General features: G+C 41.3%; 1 protein-coding gene across 1 annotated transcript in view; it reads left to right on the plus strand.

Moving 5' to 3' along the window:
* The window catches only part of MAP3K19 (mitogen-activated protein kinase kinase kinase 19), a 60,408-nt gene that overhangs the window by 22,624 nt on the left and 17,842 nt on the right, over positions 1–19,942 (plus strand). The window contains exons 4-7 of the mRNA XM_021667931.2: positions 4,733–4,811; positions 6,059–6,318; positions 13,954–13,997; positions 17,267–19,693. Of these exons, the coding sequence (XP_021523606.2) occupies positions 4,733–4,811; positions 6,059–6,318; positions 13,954–13,997; positions 17,267–19,693 (2,810 nt within the window). The remainder of the gene's footprint in view (positions 1–4,732; positions 4,812–6,058; positions 6,319–13,953; positions 13,998–17,266; positions 19,694–19,942) is intronic.

Consider the following 19,942-nt stretch of genomic DNA (forward strand, 5'->3'; position numbering starts at 1 on the left):
CCATTGCACTCCAGCCTGGGTGGACAGAGTGAGACTGTGTCTCAAAAAACAAACAAACAAAAAAACCCACTATTTTCCCAGAACATAACAGACATGAATCTTTTTTTCTAAATTTATTTTGATATTTTGAAATGTCTGACATAATTATGTATATACAAGATCTTTACAATCTACCCCTCCTTCAGTGGTTATATTAAGAGATTGCCATATGTCTCAAAAGCAAACTGCTGCAATTTGAAACACAAATTTCCATAAGATTTGGAATGATCTTTCGTAATTATCCTAATTATCAAACATGTCAGGATTACTACTTTCTCCCATACTCACATAAATAAAAATATTTGTTTAAAATTAACAGACACAAATATTCCAGACTAGAAGTTGAGCCTATAAATTCACATTTTTCATGAGTGAACCAGAGAACCTATTCCCTAAAATTAATGGGTTTAAAAAATTTTACTACAATATACATTCATCAATATTTGTAGTTGCAGGTATACAAGAACCTAGTCTTGGTTGGGTTTAAAAGAAAGGGAATTTTGAAAGGTATTAGGAAGTTCATATACCATTGAACAACTGGAGGAGAGGCACTTTCTTAGTCTACTCATGCTGCCAAAACAAAATACCATAGATTGAGGGGTCTTAAATAGCAGCCATTTATTTTCTCACAGTTCTTAAGAATGGGAAGTCCAAGATCAAGGTTCTAGCAGGGATGGGTTTCTGGTAAGGCTGTCCTCCTGGTGGCAGATGACTGCTCTGTTCCCATGTGGACTTTCCTCTGTGCACACACAGGCAGAGCACTCTTCTTAGAAGGACACAAATCCAACTGGATCACGGCCCTACCCTTAACACTTCAAAAGAAACCTTCATTTCTTCCTTAGAGGTCCCATCTCCAAATAAGCCACACTTGGGGGTTAGGGCTTCAACATACGAATTTGCGGCAGGGGACACAGACATTCAAAACATCCAGTCCAAAACAGGAAGGCTCCAGGTTGGACTGTCAGGAAGAATTCCCATAACTACATCTCAAAACTGGCTGCTACTGACCCACAAATCATGCCACCTCTGCCATAACCAGAGAGCTGCTCCTATCATCAATGTATGAACCCCCTCACGGCTGGGCACGGTGGCTCATGCCTGTAATTCCAGCACTTTAGGAGTCCAAGGCGGGTGGATCACAAGGTCAGGAGTTCAAGACCAGCCTGGCCAGTATAGTGAAACCCCGTTTCTACTAAAAATACAAAAATTAGCCGGGAATGGTGGCACATGCCTGTAATCCCAGCTACTCAGTAGGCGGAGGCAGGAGACTCGCTTGAACCTGGGAGGCAGAGGTTGCGATGAGCCAATATCACACCATTGCACTCCAGCCTGGGCAACAAGAGAGAAACTCTGTCTCAAAAAAAAAAAGAATTCCCTCTGTCTGCTGGTAATCACATCAGCACATCAGCACACACGATGCCTGCACCTTGTCTTTTTTCATGTAACTCACATGCATCAGTCTCTCAAGTAAGCAAGCTTTCTGAATCTAGCAGCACAGGAGCCTGGAAGTAGTTTTTTTTTTTTAAGTCTGTGTTGAGCTTCACAATTTAGGAAATCATCAAAACATGAAGATGGCATCAAAATATTTTGAAACTCCATGCTCACAATCTAGACAGATATGCACATCCATCTAAACAGAACAAGGACCCTATTAATATATACACCTATTCTGTACCCATGAAAATTTAACAAATAAAATAAAATAAGGAGAAGAGGAAAGTAAGGCTTTTCTGGGGAAAATAATTTTTCTTTATTGAAATCAGTTAGGCTGGGCCAGATTTTAAGTTTTTATTTTAATAATGGCTTTGACGCTAACAACAAATTAATGATCATTTTCTGACTGGTTATGAATGTCATTTTCAACTCTTCTGTAAAGAAAATATATTTGTGGCTATGATGAAATGCTGCCTTTTAATTTCTCTCTATGGTAATATTTTCTGATCAGGTTAATTTACACTCATTATGTGAAAAGTGCACTCAGCTAAGAGCAAGTGTTTTGTTTTTACCTGTGATAACACATCCTCTTCCCTGGCCTACTGGATAGCTTGAGAGGCCTTATCCACAGCTCCCTCAGCAACTCATAGTATTCAAGAGACAGAACAGAGAACATTTGTAGGTTTCTAGAGGATTTCAGAATCAGTACATTCTGTAATTTTTTTTTTTTTTTTTTCTTTTTTCCGTTTCGGACTAACAATTAGGATGGTGGCTATTAGCTCTTAACAATATCTAAAGAGGCAGGTATTTTTTTTTTTACATGTGCTTATTATATCTTTGTTCCTTGGTTTGAAAAAGAAGTCAGCTGGCTGGGTGCGGTGGCTCACGCCTGTAATCCCAGCACTTTGGGAGGCCGAGGCAGGTGGATCACGAGGTCAAGAAATCGAGACCATCCTGGACAACATGGTGAAACCCCATCTCTACTAAAAATACAAAAAAAATTAGCTGGGCGTGGTGGCGCGTGCCTGTAATCCCAACTACTCAGGAGGCTGAGGCAGGAGAATTGCTTGAACCCAGGAGGCGGAGGTTGCGGTGAGCCGAGATCGCGCCATTGCACTCCAGCCTGGGTAACAAGAGCGAAACTCCGTCTCAAAAAAAAAAAAAAAAAAAAAAGTCAGCTGATGAACAGACTTTTAAACACATTAAATTTCTTCAAAAACATTCTGGGTTTATTAATTCTTGACAACTGCAAAAGTACAGTTGTTCTTAGATGTGGTTCATGCAAATACACTCAGTTTTCTAACTTCCACAGCAAAGAACTAAATGCATCTAGCCTTTGTGCCAAAACATTCTTTTCACTGACAGTTTAGTTATTAGGAATGTATGCTGTATGTTTTTCTCACTCTGACATGTCAGCTAGGTTTCTGCACTCAAGGATGACCACAAAAATGTTATGAAAGACACCTATCTTCCTTTCAAGTAGGAGAATGACCTTGAGCATGTCATGCGCACTCACTGCTATCAGTTTTTCATCTCCAAAATGAAAGGCTTGGATTAGATGACCTCTAAGTTCCTTCCAGCTCAATAATTCCAAGCCCCTCATTTTGTGCTACACAGTGTGATGATAAGCTCTTTGAAAACTTAAAAAACAAGGGACTATTCCAAGGAAACTTCATTTTTAGACAAGTGTTCTTTGCTATTGTATAGTATTAGAAAACATGCAATCAAGTTGTCTCAGTTGAGAAATGTTAAGAAAACCAAAGCTAGCTACATTTTTGTGGTAGCACAAAATATAATATTCGATGACAATAATAGTAAACACTATTATCATTTACCTGATTGTAAACAAAACTTTTCCTTTTGGAATTTTTTACTGTTTTTTTTTTTAAATGCACTCATCTCATTAAATGGCACAAGTATAAAAATTGAACAAAAAAATGCTTTCACTATGGTAGTTCCTTTGTATCACACAAATATATCCAAAGTCCTTTAAAATGATAAAAATCTACTAATTTAGATAATGGTGATAGATATTAAGCAACTTCCCCAAGGTCACCAAGGAAGTGGCAGAGAAGGGATGTCTGATTCACACCCTAACCTTATCGTCCCTGCGATACTCCTTCCCTGGCATTCAGTTAGTGGAGCTCAGACAGCCATTGCTCCTCCAGGCACATACAGATTGAGTGAATAAATGGCTCTGACAGATAAATGGATAGAAATGAATACCTGGAAGGACACCCCTCTCTGCTCCCACAACACCACTTGCTTCTATCACAGTGCTTAACTCACTGCATTCTTTACTTTCTCATCAGCTCTACTGGGGCTTCAGCTGCATCTTGTTTATTTCTGTGTTTTCAGCACAAAGCGCTAGGCTTGGCATATGCTTAATAAAAGTTTTTTGAATGGAAAAAAGGAATGAATGAACACACCTTAAAGAATAGGCAATATAAGAGTACTTCACACTAGTTTTTTTTTTTTTTTTTGAGACGGAGTTTCGCTCTTGTTACCCAGGCTGGAGTGCAATGGCACGATCTCGGCTCACTGCAACCTCCGCCTCCTGAGTTCAGGCAATTCTCCTGCCTCAGCCTCCTGAGTAGCTGGAATTACAGGCACACGCCACCATGCCCAGCTAATTTTTTATATTTTTAGTAGAGACGGGGTTTCACCATGTTGACCAGGATGGTCTCGATCTCTTGACCTCGTGATCCACCTGTCTCGACCTCCCAAAGTGCTGGGATTACAGGCGTGAGCCACCGCACCTGTCCACACTAGTTTTTTACATACATTTGCTTAACATGTTATATTGTGAGCAAATGTCTATTCTGTCTTAAGGGTTATTCTGGGAATTATTTCATGGAATAAGACAGGAGATGACCAAAATTACAAATACAAGCAGACTTCTTTGGAGTAACATAAATTAATGCATTTAATCCTCCCGGTAGTGCTGTGAGATAGGTGTCGTTATACTTTATAGAAGATGGCCCTGTCTTCTCCATCCTGGGGACAACATAGTTCGTTATAAAACTTTATTTTACATCTCTAAAATATTATTAAATGGTTTTTTTGCTCTTTAAGTAAGCATTTATTTAGGATCTATCATATCCTGAAGAGGAAAGATACAAAGATGGCTAAACCTCAGCCCCTGGTTAACGTCCATTTTGTAATCATTAATAAGAGGTTAGCCAAACAAAGTATGTCTCCCGCTTTCTGCTGGAATTCATTACTTTCTCCCTTCTACTACTGTCATATGTTTCTGTAGGTGTTGAGATCACTGTGACTTTTCCAGGAGATGTCAGTCCTCCCCAAGAAAGGAGCCAAGAAGACTTAAAAGAAAACAAGTAAGGAATATTCTTTGAAGTATCAGATTTGAAATGAAGTATGAAGCAATGATACTCATGTGGCAACCTAAATTATTAGTAATTCAATCCATAATAATGCTTAAAAGTAGAGGTCACAATAAATAGTATGTGGCAGAGGCCAGATCATAAACACTTTGGCTGTGTGGGCCATAGGGTCTCTGTTTCAATGATTCAACTCAGCAACTGTCATTTGAATGCAGCCACAGACTATATGTAAACAAATGAGTGTGACTGTGACTCAAAGCTACAGATAAAGGCTGAAGGCCAGATTTGGCCCCCTGGCCACAGTTTGCTGACCCTGCTGTAAGGCAGAGCTACTTAGAATGTGGTTCTGTGATCCTGTTACCAGTCCAGGATGAGGTCAGCACAGGCTGTGAGGGTGACCATTTAAAAGTTGCAAAGCAGGCCGGGTGCGGTGGCTCACCCCTGTAATCCCAGCACTTTGGGAGGCCGAGGCGGGCCGATCACAAGGTCAAGAGATCAAGACCATCCTGGCCAACATGGTGAAACCCTGTTTCTACTAAAAAAGTACAAAAATTAGCTGGGCATGGTGGCACGCACCTATAGTCCCAGCTACTCGGGAGGTTGAGGCAGGAGAATTGCTTGAACTCGGGAGATTGCAGTGAGCCGGGATCACGCCATTGCACTCCAGCCTGGTGCCTGGTGACAGAGTGAGACTCTGTCTCAAAAATAAAGAAAAAAAAGAAGTTGCAAAGCAATTTGGCAAATAACTTATGTTCACTGAGCTGGTAGTGAAAAAAAATGAGCCTTAATTTCTTCATGTCTTTTACTTTTCTTCCATTTTTATGGCCGTTCACTTATATTTTACAAAAGTATCCATTCACAATGATTGGACAATTTCAATGCTGGTTATTCATCAAAGACAGTTTGAGATGCACTGGGCTAGTCAGTGCCTGTGGAGATAAAAGTGTGCGTCCTCAATGTCTGCCCTTGGTCTCTGATTTCTCTGTGCAAGGAAATGGCATTTGGGAAAACGAGAGTGTGCTGAAATTTCATCCATCCAGGCGATGGTACAGAGGGCTGAGAGGCCAGGAGGAGTCGGGGGTGGAGACGTCCTACCCTTTCAGGATTCAGCCTTTCCATTCAGCAGCACCATTGGGAAATAGTTCTTCAAACTTTCTAGTGATATCAGGCTGGACTGAGGACTGGAGATTCAGAAAACGTGGCAACTGAGTTTTAAATCAAACATTTCCCTCCCCCTTTAGTCAGATAACTTCATTTCCTGAAGAATGGGTGCAAGCACACGCAGTTTCTCATCCAAATGAAATCGAGACGGTGGACCCCAGGACAAAGACGCTGACCATGAGACCCTTACTTTTGCAAAAAGAGGAAAGTTCCAGGGAGCTCTGCAATGTGAACTTGGGCTTTTTGCTGCCAAAATCTTGTTTAGAACCAAACATTTCCAAGTCTGTAACCAGAGAAGATGCTCCTCATTTTCTGAAGGAGCAGCAAAGGAAATCTGAAGGTAAGTTGAACACTGAATTCCACAGTGAGTCCTTTGGGCCAACAAATATTTATGGATTGTTCTAAATGCTGGTGATATAGCAGTAAACATATCAGACAATAACCCCAGCCTTTGTGTAATTTACATTCCTGGGGACCATTCGGTACAGGACAGACAATAAACTAGTCAACAAGTAAAATGAAGGATGGCATAACGTTCCACCAGAAAGAACACTATATGTGCAAGTGTTTACATATTTGTTCAAGGAATAGAAGGCAAATATTTTGAGACTATCTTGTTTAGATTATTTCATTGCTTATTTCTTTAAACATTTCAGATACTATTATTTTATAAACTATATTTGATAATTTCAATATCAATATCCTACTGATTTGCACTACTGTTGCACTATGGCACTCTTTCTTGAGTGTTTGAAAATCTTCATTATGAGCCTGTATTTGGTTGATGTTTATCTGTGGGAATCTTGGGGGCCCACGCTGTGGGTGCTTTTGGCCAGAAGTATTGAGTTTACTTCTACCAGGTCCCAGGGTCATTATGGACTTGAGTCTACTTTAGCCTTATTCCTGGATCCCCAAGTTAATGTGCAAGTCCAAGAGCCAACATCCAACTATATTGAGCTCAAGACTCATTTGCTAGATAGCAGCACTGATGCCAGCAGTTCCCCTTACGGCAACATTGTCTTTGGTATTTGCTTACCCCTGTCCTCAACCAATCAGCCTAAACCACCAGGAACAAGCTTATAGTCCAACAAGTTGCATTCATTGATTTATCACAATGAGCGAGACTGCCTGCCAGCGGAACTGTGAGGCATCTTACCAAAGGAAAAAACAGAATAATTATTATGGGATTTTAGAGAAGGGTACATTTTAAGTGAAATTTAAATGAAGCAGTGCTTAAATTTTTTTTAAACTTTATCATGGTAAAATGTGTGTAACATAAAATTGACCATTTTAACCATTTTCAAGTGTACAGTTCAGTGGCATTAAGTACATTCACACATTGTTGTGTAACTATCACAACTATTCATCTCCAGAACATTTTCTTCTTGCGAAACTGAAACTCTGTGCCCATGAAACAATAACTCCCTATTTCCCACTCCCCCGAAGCCTCTGGCAACCACTATTCTATTTTCTGTCTTAATATAAATTTGATCATTCTAGGTCATTTATATAAATGGAATTGTGCAATATTTGTCCTGTGTCTGGTTTGTTTCATTTGGTATAATGTTGAAGCAGTGTTTTGATGGGCTGATGGAAAAGAGTTAATATGAAATCTGGACTGTGAAGTGGACCTAGACTCTTGGTCCTTCAAATATACAAAGTTAGCTCCCAAATCTCAATAGCTTTTTTTTTTTTTTTTTTTCCCTGAGACGGAGTTTTGCTCTTGTTACCCAGGCTGGAGTGCAATGGCGCGATCTCGGCTCACCGCAACCTCCGCCTCCTGGGTTCAGGCAGTTCTCCTGCCTCAGCCTCCTGAGTAGCTGGGATTACAGGCACACGTCACCATGCACAGCTAATTTTTTGCATTTTTAGTAGAGACGGGGTTTCACCATGTTGAGCAGGGTGGTCTCGATCTCTTGACCTCGTGATCCACCCACCTCGGCCTCCCAAAGTGCTGGGATTACAGGTGTGAGCCACCGCGCCCGGCTAGCTTTTTTTTTTTTTTTTAAGATAGAGTCTGGCCGGGCGCGGTGGCTCAAGCCTGTAATCCCAGCACTTTGGGAGGCCGAGGTGGGTGGATCACGAGGTCAAGAGATCAAGACCATCCTGGTCAACATGGTGAAACCCCGTCTCTACTAATACAAAAAATTAGCTGGGCATGGTGGTGCGTGCCTGTAATCCCAGCTACTCAGGAGGTTGAGGCAGGAGAACTGCCTGAACCCAGTAGGCGGAGGTTGCGGTGAGCCGAGATCGCGCCATTGCACTCCAGCCTGGGTAACGAGCGAAACTCCGTCTCAAAAATAAAATAAAATAAAATAAAATAAAAGATAGATTCTGGCTGTGTTGCCCAGGCTGGAGTGCAGTGGCATGACCTTGGCACACTGCAACCTCTGCCTCCTGGGCTCAAGTGATCCTCCCATCTCAGCCTCTTGGGTAGCTGGGACTACAGGTGCATGCCACCACGCCTGCACCATGTTGGCCAGGCTGGTATCGAACTCCTGGGCTAAAGTGATCCTCCCACCTTGGCCTCCCAAAGTACTGGGATTACAGGCATGAGCCACTGTATTCAACTTCAACAGCCTCTTTCAGCCTCATATCTTGCCACTCTGCCTCAGCAGTATGATGAACTTTAGCACACTCAATGCCCTCTATTCTCTAAACATGCATGTGAATATTTGCACATACTGTTCTTTCTGCTGGAGTCATTCTTCAGGTTTTGTCTTAGAAACCACTTCCTCTGGAAAGTATTCCTGAACTTCCTCAGGCTGAATGCGTTGGCATTTCTTTGTTCCCCCATAGGGTCCTGACCTTACCTACAACATAGCACTAATCATGCATAATTGTCACTATTTGTTTATGTGCTCATCTTCACCAGATTACAAATGCAAGAATCATTGAATCTCCAATCACCTGGCATCGTATCTGGCACATAACCATTATAAATGCACTTTGAATTAATAATAACGATAATCAGGTTCAGGGCAGCATGTTGGGAGGCTGAGGCAGGCGGAGCACTTGAAGTCTCAAAAAGAAAGAAAGAGAGCGAGAGAGAGAGAGAAGAAAGAAAGAAAGAGAAAGAAAGAAAGAAAGAGAGAAAGAAAGACAAAAAAGAAAAAAGAAAGAGAAAGAAATGAAAAGAAAGAAGGAAAGAGAGAAAGAAATGAAAAGAAAGAAGGAAAGAAAGAAAGGGAAAGAAAGAAAGAAAGAGAAAGAAAGAAGAAAGAGTACTGGCTGTGAACAGGCACACACCTATAACCCCAGCACTTTGAGAAGCTGAGGCAGTAGCACTGCTTGAGGCCAGGAGTTCGAGACCAGCCTGGACAACATAGTCACACTCTATTTCTAAAGAAACTTACATATATAAAAATAATTTTTTTTAATTTATATTTTTTATTTTTATAAATTGAGATGAGATTTCTCCTTGTTGGCCAGGCTGGTCTCGAACTCCTGACCTCAGGTAATCCGCCCACCTCGGCCTCCCAAAGTGCTGAGATTATAGGCATGAGCCACCGCGCCCGGCCAAAAATAAATTTTAAAAATTAGGTGGCCGTGGCGGTGCTCACCTACAGGCTCAGCTACTCAGGAGTCTGAGGTGGGAGCATTGCTTAATCCCAGGAGGCCGAGGCTGCACTGGATGATGACTAGGTCACTGCATTCCAGCCTGGGTAGTAGAGTGAACCTCATCTCTAAAAAAAAAAGAAGGACAAATAGTGTGACTGTTTCTTCTAGTGCGAACTTGTATATTGCTAAATACCATGTTTAGAGTGATATTTATTGATTGTTCAGCTTGGGCTTTATCAAGATTTAATACTTTTACTTGTCTCACATACAAGCAATGGCCAATTTTCCCAATCTTTGTTTATTTTTTTTAAATCAATATCTAACATCTCTGTTATTATGACTAGGTAAAATATTATTTGCAGCTGAGCTCCATAGTGTGTTGATTACATTTCCTTTCCTTTTAGACATTGTATTTATCTCAGCGTCAGTAATAACCACTTTATTTCTTCATTTGTTTACTTTTTGTATATCTGTCACTAATTCATCCCACGCTGTGTATTGCGCCTGTAAAACAAATCTCAATACAGGTGATTAGGTCTCAGGCAATCTGTTGGTTCTGTTTGTTTTGGAGACATTGTTCCTGGACCCTCCTGCCCTCCAGTTTTACTCCACACCACCTGCTCTCTGGATCTACTGCCCAGCCGCCCGTCTGAGATCCCCTTCGTGTCAGCCTGGGAATTCCCTCGCCTCCTTCCCGTGTTGAATCCCTGTGTGCTAGATATGTGGCTTCTTAATCTTCCTTGCCTTACCTTTTTTTTTTTTTTTTGAGACAGAGTCTGACTCTGTCACCCAGACTGGAGTGCAGTGGCACAATCTCAGCTCACTGCAATCTCCATCTTCTGGGCTGAAGCCATTCCTCTTCAGCCTCCTGAGTAGCTGGGACTACAGGCATGTGCCACCAGGCCCAGCTACTTAAAAATTTTTTTTTCTTTTTTAGCAATGGGGTCTTACTATATTGCCCAGGCTGGTCTTGAACTCCTGGGCTCAAGTGACCCACCCACCACGGCCTCCCAAAGTGTTGGGATTACAGGCTTTAACCACCTTGTTTGCCTTCCTTGCTTTACTTAATCCTCATTTACTAGCGCACATTTCCCAGCAGCTTCTTGAGAAAGGGTACATGGAGAATATGAATGATAGAGTTGGGTGTTTTTTTTTTTTTTTGTCTCTAATTCTTCTGAGCTCTTTTCTTTCTTTCAATTTGATCTGTTCTCTTTATTTTCATATTGGAGCATTTCCTCACGTATCAGTTGAATCTTGTCTATTTGTATCTAAAAGGGTGTCATTAAAAGTGTCGTGTGTTTGCGTGAGCTTGTTGAATGAATGGGCCTCAAAGGAGTTGAATAGGTGGAGACCGGGATGATTGGTAGAAGGATTCCCAAGTGTCAGCTTGTATAGATCAATGGACCTTTTCTCTCTGCTAGTTTTCCCCAGAGAGATAATCCAGGTGTCTGCCTGCAGGTTATGAGACTAGAGGCAACGTTCTTGGCACTGAATGGGGTTCATATTTCAGTGTGTAGACTTTTCCTTAATCCTCATGTTTTCACTCCAGCACCCCATTTCTGCTCCCAGCCGTACCCAGCTCCTTAGTATCTTTGTTTCAAGCCCTCCAGGGAGTAAACTTCCAACCATCTGCCAGGAAAGAAGAGTAACTCCTCCTAGTGGACAGGGCAGGGAATCTGGCACTTAATTCAGCACAGACTTATGAGCAGCCTCTCATTTCAGGTTTGCCTGCATCCTTGTCTTCAGTCCACGTTCCTTTCCGAGATTCTTATTTCTGGCTGGGCTCTCCCCTTGCAAGCATTGAGCAGAACAGAGAAAGTTGACAACTTTCTCTGTCCAAAATGTTGCTGATATTGCTCATCTGCTGTTTTATCATCTGGGTGTTTTTATTTTTTGTCCTTATTTACATGTTTTAAAATTCCTCTACGGTCATTTTGGAGAAAAGCTTGTACATTCGATCTGACATTTTTAATTGGAACTCTGTACATATTTCATTTTATTTTATTTACTTTTTTGGAGATAGGGTATCGCTCTATTTCCCATGCTGGAGCGCTGTGGTGCAAACATGGCTCACTGCAGCCTCAATATCCCACACTCAAGTGATCCTTCCACCATAGCCTCCTGAGTAGCTGAGAGTACAGGTGTGTGCCACCATACCTGGCTACTTTTAACATTTTTTGTAGAGATGGGGTCTCGCTATGTTGCTCAGGCTGGTCTTTGACACATGTTGTCAAATTACCTACCAGAAATATCTCGCCTCTACATTCCCACCAGAAGTCTTTACCCCACGTGATTCCTGACCAGTACTGGATAATATCTAACAAAATATTTACAAGAATATTTGAAAGGGATTTTTTTAAAAATTCAGGATGTCATCCATATGTACCCAACTATAAATTATATTCGATTGTATTTCTGGATTAACTTCTATCATCTTTTCAACAGAAAACCTCACCTCTAGAATGCAACCTCTGGGAGCAAAGAGCAAAGATTTCTCTTTGCTGCTCACATTATAAATCGCCATCTTCTGGGACAGTATCGGCCACTCAGTAGCACTCCGTAAATAATTATTGAGTAAATGCATTGGGAATGAAGGGGGGTATGTCACTGCCAGCTGTAGTCAAGGGGAATGCCTGTGACCACTCCTGTTGAGGTCCTCCTCTTAGGTGGTTTTTCACCTGGGATCGGCTTTTCTACTGTGTTAAATCTTAGAGAAGTCTTGTTCTCTCTGTGTGAAACTTCAGAATCACAGCCTATGGGTGAAATAGACCTACATACATTTGTTTGACCCTCACAACACTGAAAAACAAGGGAGGGGAGGCCAGGCCTAGTGGCTCACACCTGGAATCCCAGCACTTTGGGAAGCCAAAGCAGGAGAATTGTTTGAGCCAAGGAGCTTGAGACCAGCCTAGGCGATATAGTAAGACTCTGTCTATACAGAAGATGAGAAACATAAAAATTTTAAATAAATAAATAAGCAAGGGTGGGGGAAGGTGATTTCACATAAAATCTGCAGCTCTCTGGCTTCTCTTGGAGGATCTAGCAGTGCTGGATTATCCATCTAGATTGGATAACATCAGCGAGAGCTGGGTAATAATGCCCCTTTAGTTGGGGCATGTGATCTCAATTTACGGCTGTGCCTTGCTATCCCACTTCATTTAGTTCTCTGACCTGTTTTGACCCTAGAGACACTGGAGCTTTTGGCTTCAGCTTTAGAAAGTCCAAACTATGCAGAAGTGGTGGTGCGTGGGGTTTTGGGGACCATTCTGACTTTTTGGTAAGAAGAAAACAACTAGGTTTTACACTACTTAGTAAGTCCCAGCTCATTACCTAGGCGAGACTTCCCCACACTCCCTTTCAGAGTTTATGGTAGACCTAGTTTAAACAACTGTTGGAAGACACTTACAGAAGAATATTTTCACATTTCTGCACAGTTCAGGCTTTCTAAGCAAAAAACACTAGGAAACTAGGTTAAAAGATGATTGAACGGCAAAAACGCCTCAGAAGTTAGTGTATTGCTCCAGAGAGATTTAGAGCCTGATTTCCCCAAAAGCTGTTTGCTTACATTCCAGGGTAATAAAACATAAAGGCACCTTTCTCCTGGAAGCATTTGCTTACAATTCATAGTAAAGTTGTCTCTTTCTCTGGAGGGAAAGACGGGCTAAAGTGTCACTTACCCAATAGGAGCCCTGAGCCTCATCACTCCAGGGCTCTCTCCTGGGACGCAGCTCTACCACCCGTGCAGGCAAACAGCCGGCTCTCATCACGTTGCCCTGTGAGGAACCCGGATGTGGGGAACTGGCGTTACAAAGTTCCGCGAGTGATAAATAATCTGCTCTCAGGTCCAGAGATCTCAGGTTTTCTGTCAGAATAAAGACATAAATGTGGGGCCGGGCGCGGTGGCTCACTCCTGTAATCCCAGCACTTTGGGAAGCCGAGGAGGGTGGATCACTAGATCAAGTGATCGAGACCATCCTGGTCAATATGGTGAAACCCCGTCTCTACTAAAAATACAAAAAATTAGCTGGGCATGGTGGCACGTGCCTGTAATCCCAGCTACTCAAGAGGCTGAGGCAGGAGAATTGCCTGAACCCAGGAGGCGGAGGTTGCAGTGAGCCGAGATAGCCCCATTGCACTCCAGCCTGGGTAACAAGAGCGAAACTCCGTCTCAAAAAAAAAAAAAAAAAAAAAAAGACATAAATGTAAAAGCACAACCCTGTGAGTAGCAGTAGCCTGACATTTTGTGTCGTCATTCCACCTCTATGTGAATGTAACAGGGGAAACCTCTAATTTCTACAACTTTTCCTCAGACCCCTTAGCATCTGTATTACTCCATTCCCCAGACTCTGGCTTGAGACTGTTTTCTCTTTACTACTAAGAATATCTAGGTTTTTTTTTTTTTTTCTTGTTGTAGAGTTTTCGACCTCTGATATGAAGTACAGTGGCCGAAGCATTGAGGTAAGATTAGTGCTAGCATTTTTGACTTGAGAACTAAAACCAAAAAACTCTATTATAAACTAATTTAGAACCAGATCCTCAGCAATGACAGTTGACCCTTCAACAATGTAGGGGGTAGGGTCACTGATTTCCCCAACACAGTAAAAAATCCATGTATATCCTTTGACTCCCCCAAAACTTAACTACTAATAGCCTACTGGTTTTTTTGGTTTGGTTTGGTTTTTTAAGAGACAGGGTCTCACTGTGTTGGCCACGTTGGTCTTGAACTCCCGGCCTCAAGCAATACCCTCCCCCGCAGCCTCCCATAGTGCTAGGGTTACACAGGTGTGAGCCACTGCACCTGGCTGTAATAGCCTACTGTTGACTAGAGCCTTACATTTAAACAGTTGCTTAATACACATTTTGTGTGTTGTATGTATTCTATGCTGTATTCTTACAATAAAGCTAAAGAAAATAAAATGTTACTAAGAAAATCATAAGGAAGAGAAAATATGTTTACTCTTCATCAAGGAAGTAGATCACCATAAAGGTGTTCATCCTCATGGTCTTCATCCATGTTGAATAGGCTGAGGAGGAGGTGGAAGAGGAGGGCTTGGTCTTGCTGTCAGAGAGGTAGCATTGGAGGAAGAAAATCCACTATAAGTGGACCTGCACAGTTCAAAGCTGTGTTGTTCAAGGGTCAACTGTATTTCCTGGAAAAACAACAACTCACATATAGTTCCTAGAGTAACAGATCATTCCTGGGAAAATTATACCTTGCTATGTGCAGTCTTTTTCTGGAGTGTTTCCTTTCGCTGCATAATGAGCTGAGTAGCTCCCTTAGACTTTTTTTTTTTTTTTTTTTTTTTTTTTTTTGAGACGAGTCTCACTCTGTTGCCCAGGCTGGAGCAATCTCGGCTCACTGCAACCTCTACCTCCTGGGTTCAAATATTTCTTTTGCCTTAGCCTCCTGAGTAGCTAGGATTAAGGCATCTGTCACCACACCCAGCTAATTTTTGTATTTTTAGTAAAGATGGGGTTTCACCATGTTGGTCAGGCTGGTCTCGATCTCCTGACCTGAAGTGATCCGCCTGCCTTGGCCTCCCAAAGTGCTGGGATTACAGGCATGAGCCACCACGCCTGGCCAGACATATTTTAATTTATCTTCTTTTAACCTATCTAGAAATTAGGCAATTCTTTTTTCCCCCAGTGGTGGAAAGATTTTCCTAGTTGTCTAATTTATAAGTTTTTGGAAAGATACTTGCAATTCTTAGTTTCTCAACTATCTGACCCTTCTTTACCCTACGAGCCTTTGAGAAATACTTATGCATAGGTAGTGCTTAGCATTGTAAAAAGGAGTTTATTGACATAAAAAATTGTAATGGCCATTACTAGGCAGATGGTTAAGCACTGGGTGAATATGCCTTTATTTCCTAAGTCATTTTTGATAAATGAGGAAAATCATCTAGACAGTATAATTAGGGCCTACACTGCATCTCATCTACTTTTTTTTTTTTTTTTTTTTTTTTTTTGAGACGGAGTTTCGCTCTTGTTACCCAGACTGGAGTGCAATGGCGCGATCTCGGCTCACCGCAACCTCTGCCTCCTGGGTTCAGGCAATTCTCCTGCCTCAGCCTCTTGAGTAGCTGGGATTACAGGCACGTGCCACCATGCCCAGCTAATTTTTTTTTGTATTAGTAGAGACGGGGTTTCACCATGTTGACCAGGATGGTCTCGATCTCTTGACCTCGTGATCCACCCGCCTCGGCCTCCCAAAGTGCTGGAATTACAGGCGTGAGCCACCGCGCCCGGCCTCATCTACTTTTAATGCCTAAGTTTCTAGGGTCAGGTTCCATTTCCTTCCTTCTTACACATAGGTGGCAATAGAATGAAAATTAAACACATACTTCTCAATTAATACCCATGACCCATGCTTGTAAATATTGTTATATAAAGAGGTATTGAATTTGTATACACAGGAAAAGACCACAGTGAAAAGAAGCATAGCGTTAAGGAGTTTATAGCTTACTGCCCACAAAGCTTAATATTATACATTGGGTTACACTGACCTCTAGAGGATGATAATAAAAACTAGCTTAGTTAGAAAATAGAGGGCAAAGGAGAAAAAAAGGAAAGCTTATCCATTTTCCTTTCTTCCACAAAAATGAAATTTTGTGAATTTCATTCACAAAACAATTCAGCAAAACAATGGTGAATAGTTGTGTTTCAGATACAAATTCTGAGTTAGTCAATAACTGACCATTGTTGAGGTATTTTAACAGCAATTTTAAACTGTTCTCAGTGGGATTTCAAACATTTTAAATCAATTCTATGAAAAGTAAAAAAAAAGAAGAGAAATAAAATGTTTCTTATCTTAAATTTTTAACATTGACATTACAGAGCCTTCATTAAAAAATATATAACCATGGATCCTGAAAAAAAAATACATACATATATATATATAACCATGAATCTTTACATCTATAATAATCCTGGTTTTAAAACGTGTTGTTTTAAACTGGTTCTAAAAAAATATTGGGAATGAGGTTTTAGTTTCAAAAATTGTGATCTGTCCAGTCATAGTGGCTCATGCCTGTAATTCCAGCATTTTGGGAGGCAGAGAGGGAGGATTGCTTGAGGCCAGGAATTTGAGACCAGCCTGGGCAACATAGAGAGATCTCATCTCTACTAAAATTAAAAAATCAGTCAGGTATAGTGGCACACACCTGTAGTTCCAGCTACTCGGGAAGCTGAGGTGGGAGGATCACTTGAGCCCAGGAGGTCAAGGCTGCAGCAAGCTGTGATTATACCACTGCACTCCAGCCTGGGAGACAGAGCAAGACCTCATCTTAAAAAGAAAAAAAAAAAAAAGAGTTGGCCGGGCGCAGTGGCTCGCACCTGTAATCCCAGCACTTTGGGAGGCTGAGGCGGGAGGATCACGAGGTCAAGAGATCGAGACCATCCTGGCCATGGTGAAACCCCATCTCTACTAAAATACAAAAATTAGGCGTGTGCTCCCAGTTACTCGGGAGACTGAGGCAGAAGAATCGCTTGAACCCAGGAGGCAGAGGTTGCAGTGAGCCGAGATTGCGCCACTACACTCCAGCCTGGGCGACAGAGCAAGACTCCATCTAATTAAAAAAAAAAAGAATTGTGATCCCCAGGATAGCTTTGTACGTTAAAAGCCTTCCTTAAGAGGATATTATAATCTCTCTAGACTACTTTAAACCAGTTAACATAATTTTTATATCCGTTTCTTCATTCATAGCTTTTTCTCTCTTTCCTTTTAGTTCCCTCTGCCACCACTGTCAATCTTGCCCATGCGATCTGGTGTCCTTACTATCCCCCGAAACCACAAGTTTCCAAAAGAGAAAAAAAGAAACATTCCAAGTCTCACATCTTTTGTGCCTAAACTCTCAGAGTCTGTTTGTCAATCTGATGAGCTTAGCCCATCAAACAAGCCTCCAGGAGCCCTAATTAAGCTGTTAATGGATCTGACTCTCAGGTCTTCAGGTGGCTTCATTTGGTCAAGAAACATGTGCTCTTTTCCGAAGGCTAACCATCACAGACAATGCCTGGAGATGGAGGAGAACTGGAAATCCAAGGAAACAGAGGAATGTAACAAAATTGAAATCACCCACTTTGAAAAAGGGCAGTCTTTGGTGGCAGGCAACATTCCTGCAGATAGGGAAGAGGATATTGACTTCCACGGTAGTAAAGTGAGAAAAGCTGAAGAAGACGACGCTCAACATCTTTCATCAAGAAAGAATGAGAGTTCAGTAGCCAAAAACTATGAACAAGATTCAGAAATAGTATGTACCATTCCAAGCAAGTTCCAAGAAGCCCAGTATTCAGAAATAGCTCCAAGCCAGGATGAAGCGATGAGAAATAATAAAGCTGCTTCACAAAAAGCTTCATTACATAAAGATGAAGCAATTGAAGCAAACAATATTTTAGAAGAGTGTACGGTACTTAAAAGCTTGTCCAATGTAGTATTTGATGACCCCACTGATAAACTCCCAGAAGGTCATAGCAGCATGGAGACAAACATAAAAATATCAACAGTAGAAGGAGTCAAACCAGAAATGAATGGGATGGTGCCTCTTATCCACATCACCTTCCCTGTGGATGGAAGCTCCAAGGAATCAGCTATAGCCAAACCAAGCCTCCAAAAGAGAAAGGAAACCATTCACAACCATAGTGTCAACATACTTGCACACCAAGAAAATGACAAGCGTAAGATGAATTCCCATAGGAGTAAGTTAGATTCAAAAACCAAGAAAAGTAAGAAGACATCTCAGAATTTCATGATTTCTACTGAAAGCCTTAAAGCCATTAAGCCTACCATGCATAAAACCAGCATAAAAACACAAATTTCCCCTGCTTTGGGACTTGTTGACCACAGGCCTTGGCAATTGCCCAGGTTTCAAAAGAGAACGCCACAGGTAGCAAAGAAGCAATCAAGTCACTGGACTCAGAAACCTAAAAAGCAATTATTTCCTTGCATCTGTAAAAATCCAGGAATCCAAAAGTCATGTGTTCAACCGACAGAGCCAAGACTAAATGACCTAGATCTTAAGTATAGTGATATGTTCAAAGAGATCAACTCAACTGCTAATGGACCTGGAATCTATGAAATGTTTGGGACGCCTGTTTATTGTCATGTGCGAGATGCTGAAAGGCATGAAAACAAGTATTATCGTGAGGTATGTTCAGCTCCATCAGCCAGATGTATCACCAATAAATGTCGATCTTCACACAGTGAGAGGAGCAGCAATATCAGAACAAGACTTTCTCAGAAAAAACTGCATATGAAACCCCCAAAGACTTCATTTGGCATTAAACAAGAGCACAAAGGCTTAATTTCTAAAGAAAAGAGTTGCAAAGCTGTACGTGGCAACCTACATGACGTTGAAAATGGTGATGTTATTTCAGAACCATACTGGCAGATAAAATCCTCAGGAAATGAGTTTCTATCTTCCAAAGATGAAATTCATCCCATGAACTTGGCTCAGACACCTGAGCAGTTCATGAAACAGAATGAATTCCCTCCTGTCTCAGATTTATTCATTGTTGAAGAAGTTTCTGTGGAAGAGTCTACTGATGATAGAGACATTTCTAACAATCAAATACTCGCTTCAGGCCTCAGCAATCTGCGAGAACTTGAAGAGCTACATTACCAGATCCCATTAATCTCTTCGGAAAACAGCTGGGCAGTGCCCAGTGAGAAGAGATCTAACAAGTATGTACAACAAGAAAAGCAGAATACAGCATCTGTTAGTAAAGTAAATGCCAGCCGCATTTTAACTAATGATCTAGAGTTTGACAGTGTTTCAGATCAGTGTAAAACACTTACGAATTTCTCTTTTCAAGAAAAACAAGCAAGTGCATCTTCCCAAACATATCAATATTTGGGACATTATTTGGATCATGATAGTTTGGAAAATAAGCCGATCACATATCAAATGTTTGGAAAAACTTTAAATGGAACAAATTCAATTTCCCAAGAAATTCTGGACTCTGTAAATAATGAAGAATTGACAGATGAACTATTAGGTTGTCTAGCTGCAGAATTATTAGCTCTTGATGAGAAAGATAACAACTCTTGCCAAAAAATGGCAAATGAAACAGATCCTGAAAACCTAAATCTTGTCCTCAGTAGGAGAGGAAGTACCCCAAAAGAATCGGGCAGAGAGACAACAAGTGTCAAAATACAGGTTAGTATAATTAGAATCCAAGATTCAGTGGGGTGGGAAGGACCTCAGAGACAATCTGCTTCAAACCCATTCTTTTCTTTTTTTTCTTTTTTCTATATATATATATATATATATATATATATATATATTTGAGATGGAGTCTCGCTCTGTAGCCCATGCTGGAGTGCAGTGGCACGATCTCAGCTCACTGCAACCTCCACCTCCCGGGTGCCGGTTCAAACAATTCTCCTACCTCAGCCTCCCAAGTAG

Source organism: Aotus nancymaae, unplaced genomic scaffold, assembly GCF_030222135.1.
Source record: "Aotus nancymaae isolate 86718 unplaced genomic scaffold, 86718_ANA_hifiasm-v0.15.2.pri h1tg000029l, whole genome shotgun sequence".
Taxonomy (NCBI): Eukaryota; Metazoa; Chordata; class Mammalia; order Primates; family Aotidae; genus Aotus; species Aotus nancymaae.